Genomic DNA, 13953 nt, shown 5'->3' on the forward strand with positions numbered 1-13953 from the left:
TTCAAATTTTAGCTTATACTAGTAAATAATCCCCACTACAAGATATACCTCCGTTAACAAGCAATACCTCGACCCTGAGTTCCTTTCCTATGGATGAGTATGCACTATTTAATATGTATGGCTTTGCAGACATTGTGTCCCTTGTGGTCCGGTTCATAATGGTAATAAGACGTGAGCAAGCGGAAAATGTATGACTAACAATGTTGTTTGACAAAGTCTGTTGTAAATTAGTATAATAAAATATTGATGTTATCATGTTTAATGACTTATATATCAGTAAAACCGCGGTTCGGCTTTTGAGCAAAAAAATATTCACATTTGTGAATACCTAGATAATAAACCGAATAAAGACCCAATGGTGTCTGGAGACCCAAAGCATCCCATCAATATAGGATTTAAAACCATAAAACCATACATCATTGAAGTGTTAACCATTAACTAGAAGCTTAAAACATTTTATTTTCTTGTTTTAGTGATCAAACTGTAACATAGGGCTTGAGTATGACAGACTATTATATTTCAATTTGGCTAGAGAACTAACACCCCTTTCAATTACCAAGACTTTTGTTAGAGAACTAACACCCCTTTCAATTTGGGTATTTATGTTTATATCACATACTCTTTCTTACTTGTTTGTTTTAAAGCCTACCAATGCACTATTACAATTAAGCACACAACCTTTTGAGCTTATTTTTTACTAGATATGGGACAAGATAATCAATGTACTATTATCTTCACTTTTGCTTCAAAAACTCATTTTGAGGAGCATTTTCCAATGTTTTTGACATTTTTATCATATTTGAATGTTTTTGACATTTTTTAAATGTATATTGTTTTTGATTTTTTCATAAAATTTTCTCCCACCTAAAATCAAAACTCATTTAAACAAAAATATTTACAAAAGCAAATTTTGACATGAGAAATCTGCAATTTGCCTCCCTGGGTTATATCGTCGCTTGATGGGTTAACCACTGAAAAAGATTTTGCGAACTTTGCGCCACTATGTTTCTCCAGCGGGTTCTTCTGACTCCTACCGTCAATTAACCCGTCGTTGACTGTTAATGTAGAAGGGTAATTTCGTCATTGAACTACTTATCCCCCCTGATTCAATAAAACCCCCGAATTATGGCTATTTTCTCCATACACCCAAATATCGACCAACCGTTCGAACATTGAACCCCTATTTTTTCCGATCACCGTTAAAATCGAACTTCATCTGCACACATCGCAATGCCGACCTCGTCTTCTATTAGGCCGGGCAGTGAGTATTGTGACCCGTACCACCTATATGGTAAGGTGTTACTGTTTGCTCAACTTTTTGTTTATTTTCTTGAATGTTGTTAACGGGATGAATGAATAGTTGTTATAGGTGAAAATTATTCACATGCGTTCACCATAAAACTTTTCCATGGAGGGTATTTCGCTACCGAGGAGCAGCGAAGATACGAAGGGGGGAAGATCACTTATGTTGATGAATTTTGTAAAAGTTTGATTCTTGGAATACTCTGTAAGTTACAATATGGTTGTGGTACAGCTTGTTATTTTCATTACAAACATCCGCGTGTCAGTTTGGATTTGGGTTTAAAGCCATTGATTGAAGATTATCATTTTCAAGATGTTTTTGATATGGTTAGAGGTAGTGATGGTGTAGGTAGTCACATTGTTGAGATTTTTGTAGAACATGGCAGGACTAGTGGTGCTGAAATTGTGGTATATAATTCTAGATTTGTACCTGGTTTTGAAAGTGTTCATGAAGTGAGTGGTCAAAGTGTCCATGAAGGGAGTGGTGAAAGTGTTCATGAAGTGAGTGGTGAAAGTGTTCATTAAGTGAGTGGTGAAAGTAGTTCTAGTTAGGAAGATGATGACAATTGTGATAGTGATCGATCAGAACTGATCCTGAGTATATAACTGCCTTTCAAACACCCTTGGAGGATGTAAAAGTTGACACGAGGTTGTATAAAGCAATTGTAGATTTTGATGTGGTAGAAGCAGTAGGTGATCATATTAGTGATGATGATGGTTTAAATCCTTGCATGGATACCTTTGAGAGCTCTGATGATGAGGGCTTGAGTGTCTTGAATAGTCAGTTAAGAAAGTTCAAGGGGAAGGAAAGGAATAATGATGATGAGTGTCCATTTTTTGTTGGTCAGTTAATACCATCAAAGGAATAATTGAATGAGATGGTTAAGAGTTATGCTCTTCATGGCAGAAGAGATTTGTATATCAAGAAGAATGATCCTTTAAGGTTTAGGGTGATTTGTTTGGGGACCAATCCTAATTTGGTTGCTGGTGAGGGGCCAAAAGTGTCAAGTCAGAAAAAGTTGAAGGTAAGAAAAAGGGATATGAAACCCACTTGCCCTTGGACGATGCACATCTCAAGACAATCTGTTGAGGATAATTGGTGTGTGAAGGCCATTCCTAAAAAACACGAGTGTATCAGAAGTAGAACAATTGGTTTGTACACAATGTCTACTATTGCCAAAGAGATTGAGGTTGAGCTACAAACCATACCCAACTTATCTGCCAAGGAATTGAAGGCCAAATTCCAGTAGATGCATCAAGTACAACTTTCTGAATCCAAGATGCGAAGAGCTAAGACAATAGCCTTGCAAAGGAAGGATGGTGACCACACCAAACAATACACCCACCTCAGATCCTATATTGATGAGCTTCTTAAAGCAAACCCAGGTAGTACCATTAAATTAGATGTTGAACCATGTGCTAACCCTAACCTTAAAACAAGGCAATTTAGAAGGATATATGTGTGTTATGCTGCTTTGGTTAAAGGATTTAAATTGCTTGGTAGAGAACTTCTAGGGTTGGATGGTTGTTTTATGAAAGGGAAATACCCCAGACAGATTTTGACTGCTGTTGGGACGGATGGTAACAATTTCTTGTATCCTATTGCCTTTGCAATAGTGGAAGCCGAATGCACAGACTCATGGAAATGGTTCTTAGATCTCCTTGGAGATGATCTTGACTTGCCTCATGATGCCAATTTTACTTTCATAAGTGACCGAAAAAAGGTATGTACACTTAGCATATATTTGTAATAGGCTAACTCATGTACACTAATTATGGTGATTTAACTGTTATAGGGACTTATTCAAGCAGTTGAGAGTGTTTTCCCTATGGCTAAGCATCGGTTTTGTTGTAGACACATCCATGAGAACTTGAGGCAAACCTGGAGGGGAGATTTTGTTGGACTCGGTCTGCCCAAGAGACATGTTATAATTGATGTGGCTAGTACGTTATGATCCAAGTCGGGTCATACCCAATAACAAGCTAGACAAACACCGATAATATTCGTTTACATATGATGTGATCATAACAAATGAATATTAACACTTGAGTTATTTGGAAAGAGGTTTCTAAATAAATGTACTTGTGTAATAAACAAATCATATGGATGATTTATGTTTTATGAGAGAACATTACATAGTGTTATTTAAGTTGGTTGAATAACAATATGTGAATAATAATAACCAAGCATGTATCTTAACATATAATAAGTTTTATAAGTTATAAGTTATAAACTTATAAATATATATATATATATATATAAAACTTTATAAAAAAAAAGGGAAAAGGAATAATACTCTTTCAAATGTAATATTATTATATGTTTGAGTGAAGACATGCAAGGTGAGTGGAGACATGCAATGGTTATTATTGGTGGAGAGAAAGATGCCTTTGAATAAAACCAAGTCTTTCTCTTTCATTCTTTCATAACACACATAATTTCCAAGTAAACTTTTTTCTCTTCCTCTCTTGGGTATTTTCATCCAACATAAGAAAAAAAGAAGAAAATTTCAAGTGCAAATCCTAGCTAGAAGTGGTGTGTTGTTGAAGCTTGGGGTATGCTAGCTTGAGGAGCTTCCATATTCAAGTTCTTACCTTTCAATCATCATCTCTTTCACCTGGTTTTGTCATATTGAAAGGTAGTAGTAACATGCATGGACTTATAGTGACATGTATGTATTTGATAGTGTGTAATTCGTATTTGGATCCGGGTTTGGGTTTTGCATGTTTAAAATTGGTTTTATACATATCATATTAACAAGATTTAAAACTTTAATATCCGCTGCGTTTTTGGTAAAATAGGGATTTTATCACTTTGATAATCTTGTTAAAACCCAACAATGGCATCAAGAGCCGCTTATACGAATGCATGCTTCATTAGACCCAAAATTTTACGGGTTTATGGTGGGTTTCATCATTTGGCCGAAACTTTTTGGGGTTTTGGTTACCCCATGGTTTTTCAAGGTTATACTTTACATGCATTTGGTAATCTTGAAAAACCAAGTCATTTGGATGATTGTGTGTAAAAGAAAGCTTGTGGGAGCATCATAACCTTTCTGGTATTATATGTCGATGACATATTACAGTTTGGAAATGACATTCCAACCTTGGAATGTGTAAAAGCCTGGCTTGGAAGCTGTTTTTCCATTAAGGATCTTGGTGAAGCTGCCTATATTCTGGGAATAAGGATCTATAGGGATAGATCAAGGCAGTTGATAGGTTTGAATCAAAGTGCATACATAGACAAGATCTTGAAAAGGTTCAAGATGGAAAACTCTACGAAAGGTTTGGTACCTATTCAAAGAGGAACGATGTTGAGTGCTTCTCAATGTCCAAGCTCAAAGGATGAGCAAGACAAAATGAGTGGTGTCCCATATGCATCTGCTATAGGATCCATCATGTATGCCATGATTTGCACTAGACCGGATGTGTCATGCGCCTTGAGCATGACAAGTCGATACCAACAAAATCCGGGAACTAGCCATTGGATGGATGTTAAGAGCATATTGAAATACCTTAGAAGGACTAAGGATATGTTTCTAATATATGGCTCTGGTGAGGAGGAACTCGTTGTAAAGGGTTACACTGATGCGAGTTTCCAAACTGATCGAGATGATTCTCGATCACAATCGGGATATGTTTTCGTTCTCAATGGTGGTGCTGTCCTATGGAAGAGTGCAAAACAAGATGTGGTAGCCTTATCCACCACTGAATCTGAATACATCGCCGCCTCCCTGGCAGCTCAAGAAGCTGCATAGATTAGAAAGTTCATTGCCGATCTAGGAGTGGTTCGTACCATTCAGGACCCTCTAGAGATCTTTTGTGACAACGAGGGTGCGATTGCTCAAATCAAAGAAGCTCGTGCTCATCAAAAGACGAGGCACATTGAGCGGAGATTCAACTACATAAGGGATGAAGTTGAAAAAGGAAAGATATGTATTCGTAAAGTTCACACTGATCAAAACATTGCGGACCCACTCACGAAACTCCTTGAAAGGCCGAAGCATGAGAGTCATACTTGCGCCTTAGGACTTCGATATTCTAGTGATTGGATTTGATCAAAATTTGTATTTGGATATTGGAACAATTTTATTTTAAGTCAATCATATGGTCATGTTCTTAAGTTATGTTCCATTTTAGTATGTTTAAATCCGTGAATAATTTGTATTATTCTAAACGTCCGTAGTCGTTCATAGTTGTGGGAACAAATGTGAAAGTAAGACTATTATGAACTTGGATTGGTAGATATTCATGAGGTATGAATATAGCAAAGGGTTGCTGCCATGGTTCATAGATATTTATGGGATAAATATTGGACTGACCCGCCCTCAATTTTACTGCATGGAATCCTTGGGATTTGTGATCATAAGTAAATTGAGTAAAGGCGAACTTCATAGTATCCTCCGACCTGAGATACATATTGGGTCTTGATATTCATCGACTATTATGCTTTGACTTAGTTCTTCGCTGCTCTGAAATATGTCAGTACATAAGGCTAAGCTCAAGTATAGTACAAGGTGATAGTGAGAGACGTATGTAGTCAATATGGGATTTGTCCCTCTTATTCGTTGAGAGTTAAATGTCTAAGGCCTGACAAGTTAAATCAACAGAGAATGATCACTCTGTGTCTTTGGATTTAACATGACATTTGTGGCAAAAGGATAAATGATAGTTTCTCCTAAATCATTTTCAAGTATGGGACTTGAAAGGGATGACGTTATTGAATGGCACTTCGTCATGCGTATTAGGGGTAGTAAACCGTAGTTAGGCGGTATTTGCTACTTGCATCAATCTTCTATGTATCTTGTGCAAGTGGGAGATTGTTGGACTCGGTCTGCCCAAGAGACATATTATAATTGATGTGGCTAGTACGTTATGATCCAAGTCGGGTAATACCCAATAACAAGCTAGACAAACACCGATAATATTCGTTTACATATGATGTGATCATAACAAATGAATATTAACACTTGAGTTATTTGGAAAGAGGTTTCTAAATAAAATGTACTTGTGTAATAAACAAATCATATGGATGATTTATGTTTTATGAGAGAACATTACATAGTGTTATTTAAGTTGGTTGAATAACAATATGTGAATAATAATAACCAAGCATGTATCTTAACATATAATAAGTTTTATAAGTTATAAGTTATAAACTTATAAATATATATATATATATATATATAAAACTTAATAAAAAAAAGAGAAAATGAATAATACTCTTTCAAATGTAATATTATTATATGTTTGAGTGGAGACATGCAATGGTTATTATTGGTGGAGAGAAAGATGCCTTTGAATAAAACCAAGTCTTTCTCTTTCATTCTTTCATAACACACATAATTTCCAAGTAAACTTTTCTCTCTTCCTCTCTTGGGTATTTTCATCCAACATAAGAAAAAAAGAAGAAAATTTCAAGTGCAAATCCTAGCTAAAAGTGGTGTGTTGTTGAAGCTTGGGGTATGCTAGCTTGATGAGCTTCCATATTCAAGTTCTTACCTTTCAATCATCATCTCTTTCACCCGGTTTTGTCATATTGAAAGGTAGTAGTAACATGCATGGACTTATAGTGACATGTATGTATTTGATAGTGTGTAATTCGTATTTGGATCCGGGTTTGGGATTTGCATGTTTAAAATTGGTTTTATACATATCATATTAACAAGATTTAAAACTTTTATATCCGCTGCGTTTTGGTAAAATAGGGATTTTATCACTTTGATAATCTTGTTAAAACCCAACAATGGCATCAAGAGCCGCTTATACGAATGCATGCTTCATTAGACCCAAAATTTTTCGGGTTTATGGTGGGTTTCACCATTTGGCCGAAACTTTTTGGGGTTTTGGTTACCCCATGGTTTTTCAAGGTTATACTTTACATGCATGTGGTAATCTTGAAAAACCAAGTAATTTGGATGATTGTTTAGTTTGTTTGGACAAAACCCGAAACTTTCGGTTTGCTTAAGCTTTGGCCGAAAGTTTTTAGGCAAAAAGGGAAACCATTTTGGTCTTGTATTATTGCATATTTGGATGTGTAATAGATGTTCATAACCTAGCCATGGCCGTGTGTTTGGTTGAATGATTGTGTTGGTTGTTTGTTCATTCGATTTGGTTGTAATATTTATTTGGGTTTGTAATCTATTTATTCATTCATTTGGTTTGTAATAATAAGTAGATTAGATGTATTTCTTTTACTAGAAAAATGTATTAGGATATATTTTGTAAAAGAAGATGCTTGGATGGAAGCCCAAATAAAATGATGGAGACCACAACACCAGGGTAAACACTTGGAGCATATGGATGCGGAATCAAGTGGGAGTTCATCGACACAAGTGCATGTTCTTTTGGGTCCCTTAGGAGAGACTTTTTGACACACTTGTCTTCGGTCAACAAGTGTGGTCAACACTAGGAGGCTATGGTTATGAACTTGTGGTTGTGTATATTTTATGCTTGCATGGTTGATTTACTTTTGTTTGTATTATTTGCAATATGGTTTGTTTAAAATCAACTAGCATAAAATTGGTTCCTTAGAAATCGTTAGGTAATAAAAAATTGGTTTTATTAATAACTAATGATTTCATAATAAAATGGGTTTTATTAATAGAACTTTGAAAATGGGTTTTTCAACTAAGTACCATAAATTTGAATGCATGCAAATGAAAGGTACAATAAATAGTTTTCCAATCTAGAATTTAGAAAACTTAAATCCCTTTTAAAACAAGTTAAAAACCATCTTTTTATACGACACTTAAGTCACTTGTAGACTTGAAAGTGAGTTAGGATCACCTAAGCACTTTTAAGAAAACTTGTGATCTTAAGGTGATTTTACAAGTACTTTTGGCATTAGGATCACCTAACCACTTGTATGAGTAAACTCACACGTGTGTATAAGTAGGACGACTTGATTTGAAACCATGACTATAGGATCACCTTAACATGGCGTTCAAAGGTGTTGATGGGATTAAACATACCAACTAAACATATGATGTTTAACCGATCCCATAAAACTAGAAGTTGCAAAGGGTTGCAATCGTCAAACGTTGACTACCTTGTTAATTTGAATAGTAGGATAAAGGTCACCTAACTATTATTTGAATGAAACGTTGGGTTCTAGGTTTTAATCAATAATTGTCTTGGAGACATCAAAGGGTATTAAAGATTAAAATTTTATTAATATCGAAAATACTAATTTGAACTTTGTTAAAATTTCTTTTAGATGGCCGCAAACAACGCACCAAACACTATTATCCCACCCGTGCATAACTTATCACTAAGATCCATTTTGGATAAGGATCGTCTAAACTATAACAACTTCATGGATTGGTATCGAAACTTGAGAATTGTTCTCAAGCAAGAAAAGAAGTCTTATATTTTAGATGATCCTATTCCCGATGAACCAAACGTTGACGATTTAGATGCCTACGAGAATTGGTTAAAATACACCGACGATTCGGTGCAAGTTTCTTGCCTCATGTTGGGAACAATGATTCCCGAGATCCAAAAGGATTTCGAGAATCATGGGGCGTATGACATGATTACCCAGCTTAAGGAAATGTTCCTTACTCAAGCTCGGGTTGAGCGATTCGAAACGGTTCGAGCGCTTCATGCATGTCATATGGAAGAAACCCAATCTGTTTCATCTTATGTACTTAAGATGAAGAGGCACATTGATCGGCTTGAACGGCTTAACTGTCCCGTCTCAAAAGAGTTAGCCACGGATTTGATCCTAAATGGCTTAACTAAAAGGTTTGAGACATTCGTCATGAACTACAACAGGAACGGATGGGACAAAAGCATTGGTGAGCTTCACGCAATGCTTAAGACAGCCGAAGCCGGCATGGGTAAAAAGGTTTTACCCGTTCTTGCGATCAATGAGGGTGTCTCAAAGAAAAGGCATCACCCGGAACCAAAGGCAAAGGTTGCCGTTGGCAAGGGGCAAGTCAAGAAGGTGTTCAAGGGAAAGGCAAAGGCGGAACGAAAACCAAAGAAGCTAAAGGTTAGCGCTGAGGATCCGTGCTTTGGTTGTGGTGAGATAGGTCATTGGATGAGAAACTGTCCGACCTATCTCAAGGAGTTGAAAGCTAAGAGGGATGCGGGGCAAACCTCAGGTACAACTTTCATGATTCACATTGATCTTAATATTATTTCTTCTAACACATGGGTATTGGATACCGGATGTGGAACTCATATATGCAATTCATTGCAGGGGTTCAAAAGAAGAAATGAAGTGAAGAAAGGAGATATAAGTCTTTTCATGGGCAATGGAGCAAAGGTTGACGTCCAAGCCGGAGGAGATTATGTTATAAAACTTCCAAATGGTTTGGAAATTATTTTGAAAAACATTTTATATTCCCCTAGTTTGACTAGGAATATTATCTCTGTTTCTGTATTAAGACAATCTGGTTATGACTTTAAGTTTGTTGATAATGGTATTTATGTTTTCATGGATAATGATTTTTATTTTAAAGCGATGCCGTTTAATGGCATTTATGAATTAATTCATGATGACTCATACATTGATAACTCGTTGTACCAAGCTAACACCAAAAGACTCAAAATGGATTTGAGTAATACTTTTCTTTGGCATTGTCGTCCTGGTCACATAAACAAGAATCATATTCATACACTTCGAAAGAATGGTCTTTTGAAATCAAATGTTGATTCATTTGATGAATGTGAATCTTGTTTATTGGGAAAGATGACCAAAGAGCCCTTTAATGGAACAAATGAGAGGGCGAAAAACTTATTAGGTATCATACATTCGGATGTATGTGGACCTTTTAGGACAATGACAAGAAATGGTGAAAGATACTTCATTACCTTTACCGATGATTATAGTCTCTATGGGTATGTGTTCTTGTTAAGACACAAAAATGAGGCCTTTGAAATGTTCAAAGTCTTCCAAAATGAAGTGCAAAATCAACTCAACAAAAAAATCAAAGTACTACGTTCTGATAGAGGAGGTGAATACCTCAATGATGTGTTTCTAGAACATCTTAGGAGTTGTGGGATTGTCTCACAACTTACTCCACCTGAAACACCACAACATAATGGTGTGTCCGAGAGGAGGAATCGAACTTTATTGGACATGGTTCGATCCATGACGGCTAGAAGCTCATTACCTCTATCATTTTGGGGTTTCGCTGTGATCTCCGCTGCCCGTATTTTAAATATGGCACCAACCAAGAAAGTGGATAGGACACCTTTTGAAATATGGCATGGAAAGGCTCCAAAATTTTTATATTTAAAGGTATGGGGTTGTGAGGCTTATGTTAAGATCTACACCCCTGACAAACATGAATGTCGATCCACTAAGTGTATATTTGTAGGATATCCCACGGATTCGATGGGATATTATTTCAACAGAGAATGATCATGTTAAATGTCTAAGGCCTGACAAGTTAAATCAACAGAGAATGATCACTCTGTGTCTCTGGATTTAACATGACATTTGTGGCAAAAGGATAAATGATAGTTTTTCCTAAATCATTTTCAAGTATGGGACTTGAAAGGGATGATGTTATTGAATGGCACTTCGTCATGCGTATTTGGGGTAGTAAACCGTAGTTAGGCGGTATTTGCTACTTGCTCAATCTTCTATGTATCTTGTGCAAGTGGGAGATTGTTGGACTCGGTCTGCCCAAGAGACATATTATAATTGATGTGGCTAGTACGTTATGATCCAAGTCGGGTCATACCCAATAACAAGCTAGACAAACACCGATAATATTTGTTTACATATGATGTGATCATAACAAATGAATATTAACACTTGAGTTATTCGGAAAGAGGTTTCTAAATAAAATGTACTTGTGTAATAAACAAATCATATGGATGATTTATGTTTTATGAGAGAACATTACATAGTGTTATTTAAGTTGGTTGAATAACAATATGTGAATAATAATAACCAAGCATGTATCTTAACATATAATAAGTTTTATAAGTTATAAGTTACAAACTTATAAATATATATATATATATATATATATAAAACTTTATAAAAAAAAGGGAAAAGGAATAATACTCTTTCAAATGTAATATTATTATATGTTTGAGTGGAGACATGCAAGGTGAGTGGAGACATGCAATGGTTATTATTGGTGGAGAGAAAGATGCCTTTGAATAAAACCAAGTCTTTCTCTTTCATTCTTTCATAACACACATAATTTCCAAGTAAACTTTTCTCTCTTCCTCTCTTGGGTATTTTCATCCAACATAAGAAAAAAAGAAGAAAATTTCAAGTGCAAATCCTAGCTAGAAGTGGTGTGTTGTTGAAGCTTGGGGTATGCTAGCTTGATGAGCTTCCATATTCAAGTTCTTACCTTTCAATCATCATCTCTTTCACCCGGTTTTGTCATATTGAAAGGTAGTAGTAACATGCATGGACTTATAGTGACATGTATGTATTTGATAGTGTGTAATTAGTATTTGGATCCGGGTTTGGGTTTTGCATGTTTAAAATTGGTTTTATACATATCATATTAACAAGATTTAAAACTTTTATATTCGCTGCGTTTTTGGTAAAATAGGGATTTTATCACTTTGATAATATTGTTAAAACCCAACAGATTTGTATAAAGGCTTGTTTTATAGGGCAACATCGGCGACTTATGTCCCTTACTTCAACATGGCAATGGAGGAGATTAAGAAAACAAATCTTGATATGTTTCTCTGGCTTACTGAGATCCCGACAGCAAGATGGTCAAGATCATATTTTTCAGGAAGGGCAAAAAGTGATATGTTGTTGAACAACCTTTGTGAATCTTTCAACTAGCAACTTGTTGGAGCAAGAGACAAGCCGATCAGTACATGCTTGGAGTATATTAGAGAGTATATGTCCATGAGGATTGTGACTGTGAAGAAGATGCAAGCCACTGCAAGGGGCCCATTAACACCGCAAACAACAAAAGCATGGGATGAAATCCAAATAGAAGCAAGCAAATTGATGGTTATGATGGTTGATGAAGTGACTTACCAGGTATGAATATTTGCCTGACTTTGATATTACAACCACTCTTTTGGTAATATGCAAATATGTTCATAGGTTAAAAGTCTAAGAAGCCAATGTGTGGTGAATGTGGAGGATAGAACTTGCACATGCAGTAGATAGGACTTGACAGGTATGCCATGCAAACATGCTGTGGCAGCCCTATATGACATGATAGAAAACAACATGCCTGTCGATCCATTGGAGAAGTGGGTTGATGAAGCTTACTGGTTAGACACATGGAAGAAGGTGTATAATCACCAAATCAGGCCCATACCAGGCCCTGATATGTGGGCACCCTCAAAATGCCCAACAATAATAACTCCACCTAAACATCATACTCAAATTGGCAGACCGAAAAAGAGCAGGAAGAAGGCACTAGGTGAGAAGAAGAAATTGGCAGCTAGCAAGAAGAGGAAGATGAAGATTGAAGAGGTTCAGGAAGTGTTTTCTGTAGGAGAAAGACTTACCTGGTTGGGCCATGAAAAAAGTTATGGAAGATGTGGAGGTTACAGACATAGCATCAGAACTTGCAGGGCACCAAGTCAACCATAATGATGTCAACAAGGTGTGTTTGAGTAAGATTGATGGTATGTGTTTGAGACAATTTAAGACTTTTGTTTGAACTTGCTGGTACCATGTGTGTGTTATCATGGTTTGTGTTTGAAACAATTTAAGACTTGTAGAATGTTTGTTTGATTTGGGATATGATGGTTTGTAAGCTATTTTGACAGTATTTTTCGGCTGTTAGAACCCGATTAAAACGCAAATGAACAAACTATACTTAAACATCTCCAAATGATCCCAAATGGTACTAGTGATCTTACCATAACATTTCCAAACCAAATTTAATAAATTTTAAAAAAGGTTAGATATTTTTCATAATAAAACACCATTAAACGGTAATAAATTCGCAAAATATTCCCCTTTTATAGAAAAATTACCAAATTTGAACAGGGACTCGCTTATATGATTCCTAATGTTCCTGAAAGGTTTCACAAACTAACCAGAATCATGTAACAATCGAAGTACAAACAGCCCCTAAACGATTAAACCGATAATACTTTGTCGGTTTTTCGATTGGTTAAGCTTTCTCTTTGAGTTTTCGGGTTCATGGTCACCAAATAAGTGTATCTACATATCATATAACACAATACCAAGCATAAAAAATCCATAATCAAGCCTTGTTAATTAGGGTTTCGATTAGGGTTTCAAACCGAAATTTTAAACCGTAAAAAAGTTATATCGATGTTCTAATCCGTGTTTGTAACATCCGGCCCTCGCACAAACAATATATTCCGTGTCGCCCACGAAGAGCTCACAGATATGTTTTTGGTTGCCCATATGGAGACTTCCCAGAAGGTCACCCATCCTGCTACTACTTCCAGCTGAGCACGCTTAACTTTGGAGCTCTCCACTCGTCCACTACCGTTAAGCCCAAAACGCATTGGTGATTTAAGAGGCGGGGTATTTACTTATGAACCAAGGATCTCTCTTGTCCACGACCGATGTGGGATTATCCTAGGATGTTACACCCCCCCCCCTTTGGACTCATCGTTCTCGATGAGGTTTGCCCCACCATCCCATCCAGGATGTGGGATTTACCTAAGATGTACCTCAAGACACCCTGGGGGACACACCGTCTCTGATTAGGTTTG

General features: G+C 36.3%; 1 protein-coding gene across 1 annotated transcript; it reads left to right on the forward strand.

Moving 5' to 3' along the window:
* The first annotated feature begins 2552 nt into the window (after positions 1-2552).
* On the forward strand, positions 2553-12418 carry LOC143624866 (uncharacterized). The gene is made up of 5 exons (XM_077095374.1): positions 2553-3026; positions 3099-3210; positions 11877-12001; positions 12083-12286; positions 12353-12418. Exons 1-5 carry the CDS (start codon positions 2553-2555, stop codon positions 12416-12418), a joined length of 981 nt encoding a protein of 326 aa, XP_076951489.1.
* Positions 12419-13953: the final 1535 nt, after the last annotated feature.

The sequence above is a fragment of the Bidens hawaiensis genome, unplaced genomic scaffold, assembly GCF_021521415.1.
Source record: "Bidens hawaiensis isolate Kalapana, Puna unplaced genomic scaffold, B.hawaiensis_p1.1 tig00000416_1, whole genome shotgun sequence".
In the NCBI taxonomy this organism is placed as follows: Eukaryota; Viridiplantae; Streptophyta; class Magnoliopsida; order Asterales; family Asteraceae; genus Bidens; species Bidens hawaiensis.

Bases quoted from the DNA above. Each gene is read 5' to 3' on its own strand.
- LOC143624866 (XM_077095374.1), top strand. From the start codon at position 2,553: ATGCATCAAGTACAACTTTCTGAATCCAAGATGCGAAGAGCTAAGACA. The intron at 3,211-11,876 runs GTCTGCCCAAGA...AAAACCCAACAG, and splicing joins GGGAGATTTTGTTGGACTCG to ATTTGTATAAAGGCTTGTTT. The intron at 12,002-12,082 runs GCAAGATGGTCA...TCTTTCAACTAG, and splicing joins GGCTTACTGAGATCCCGACA to CAACTTGTTGGAGCAAGAGA.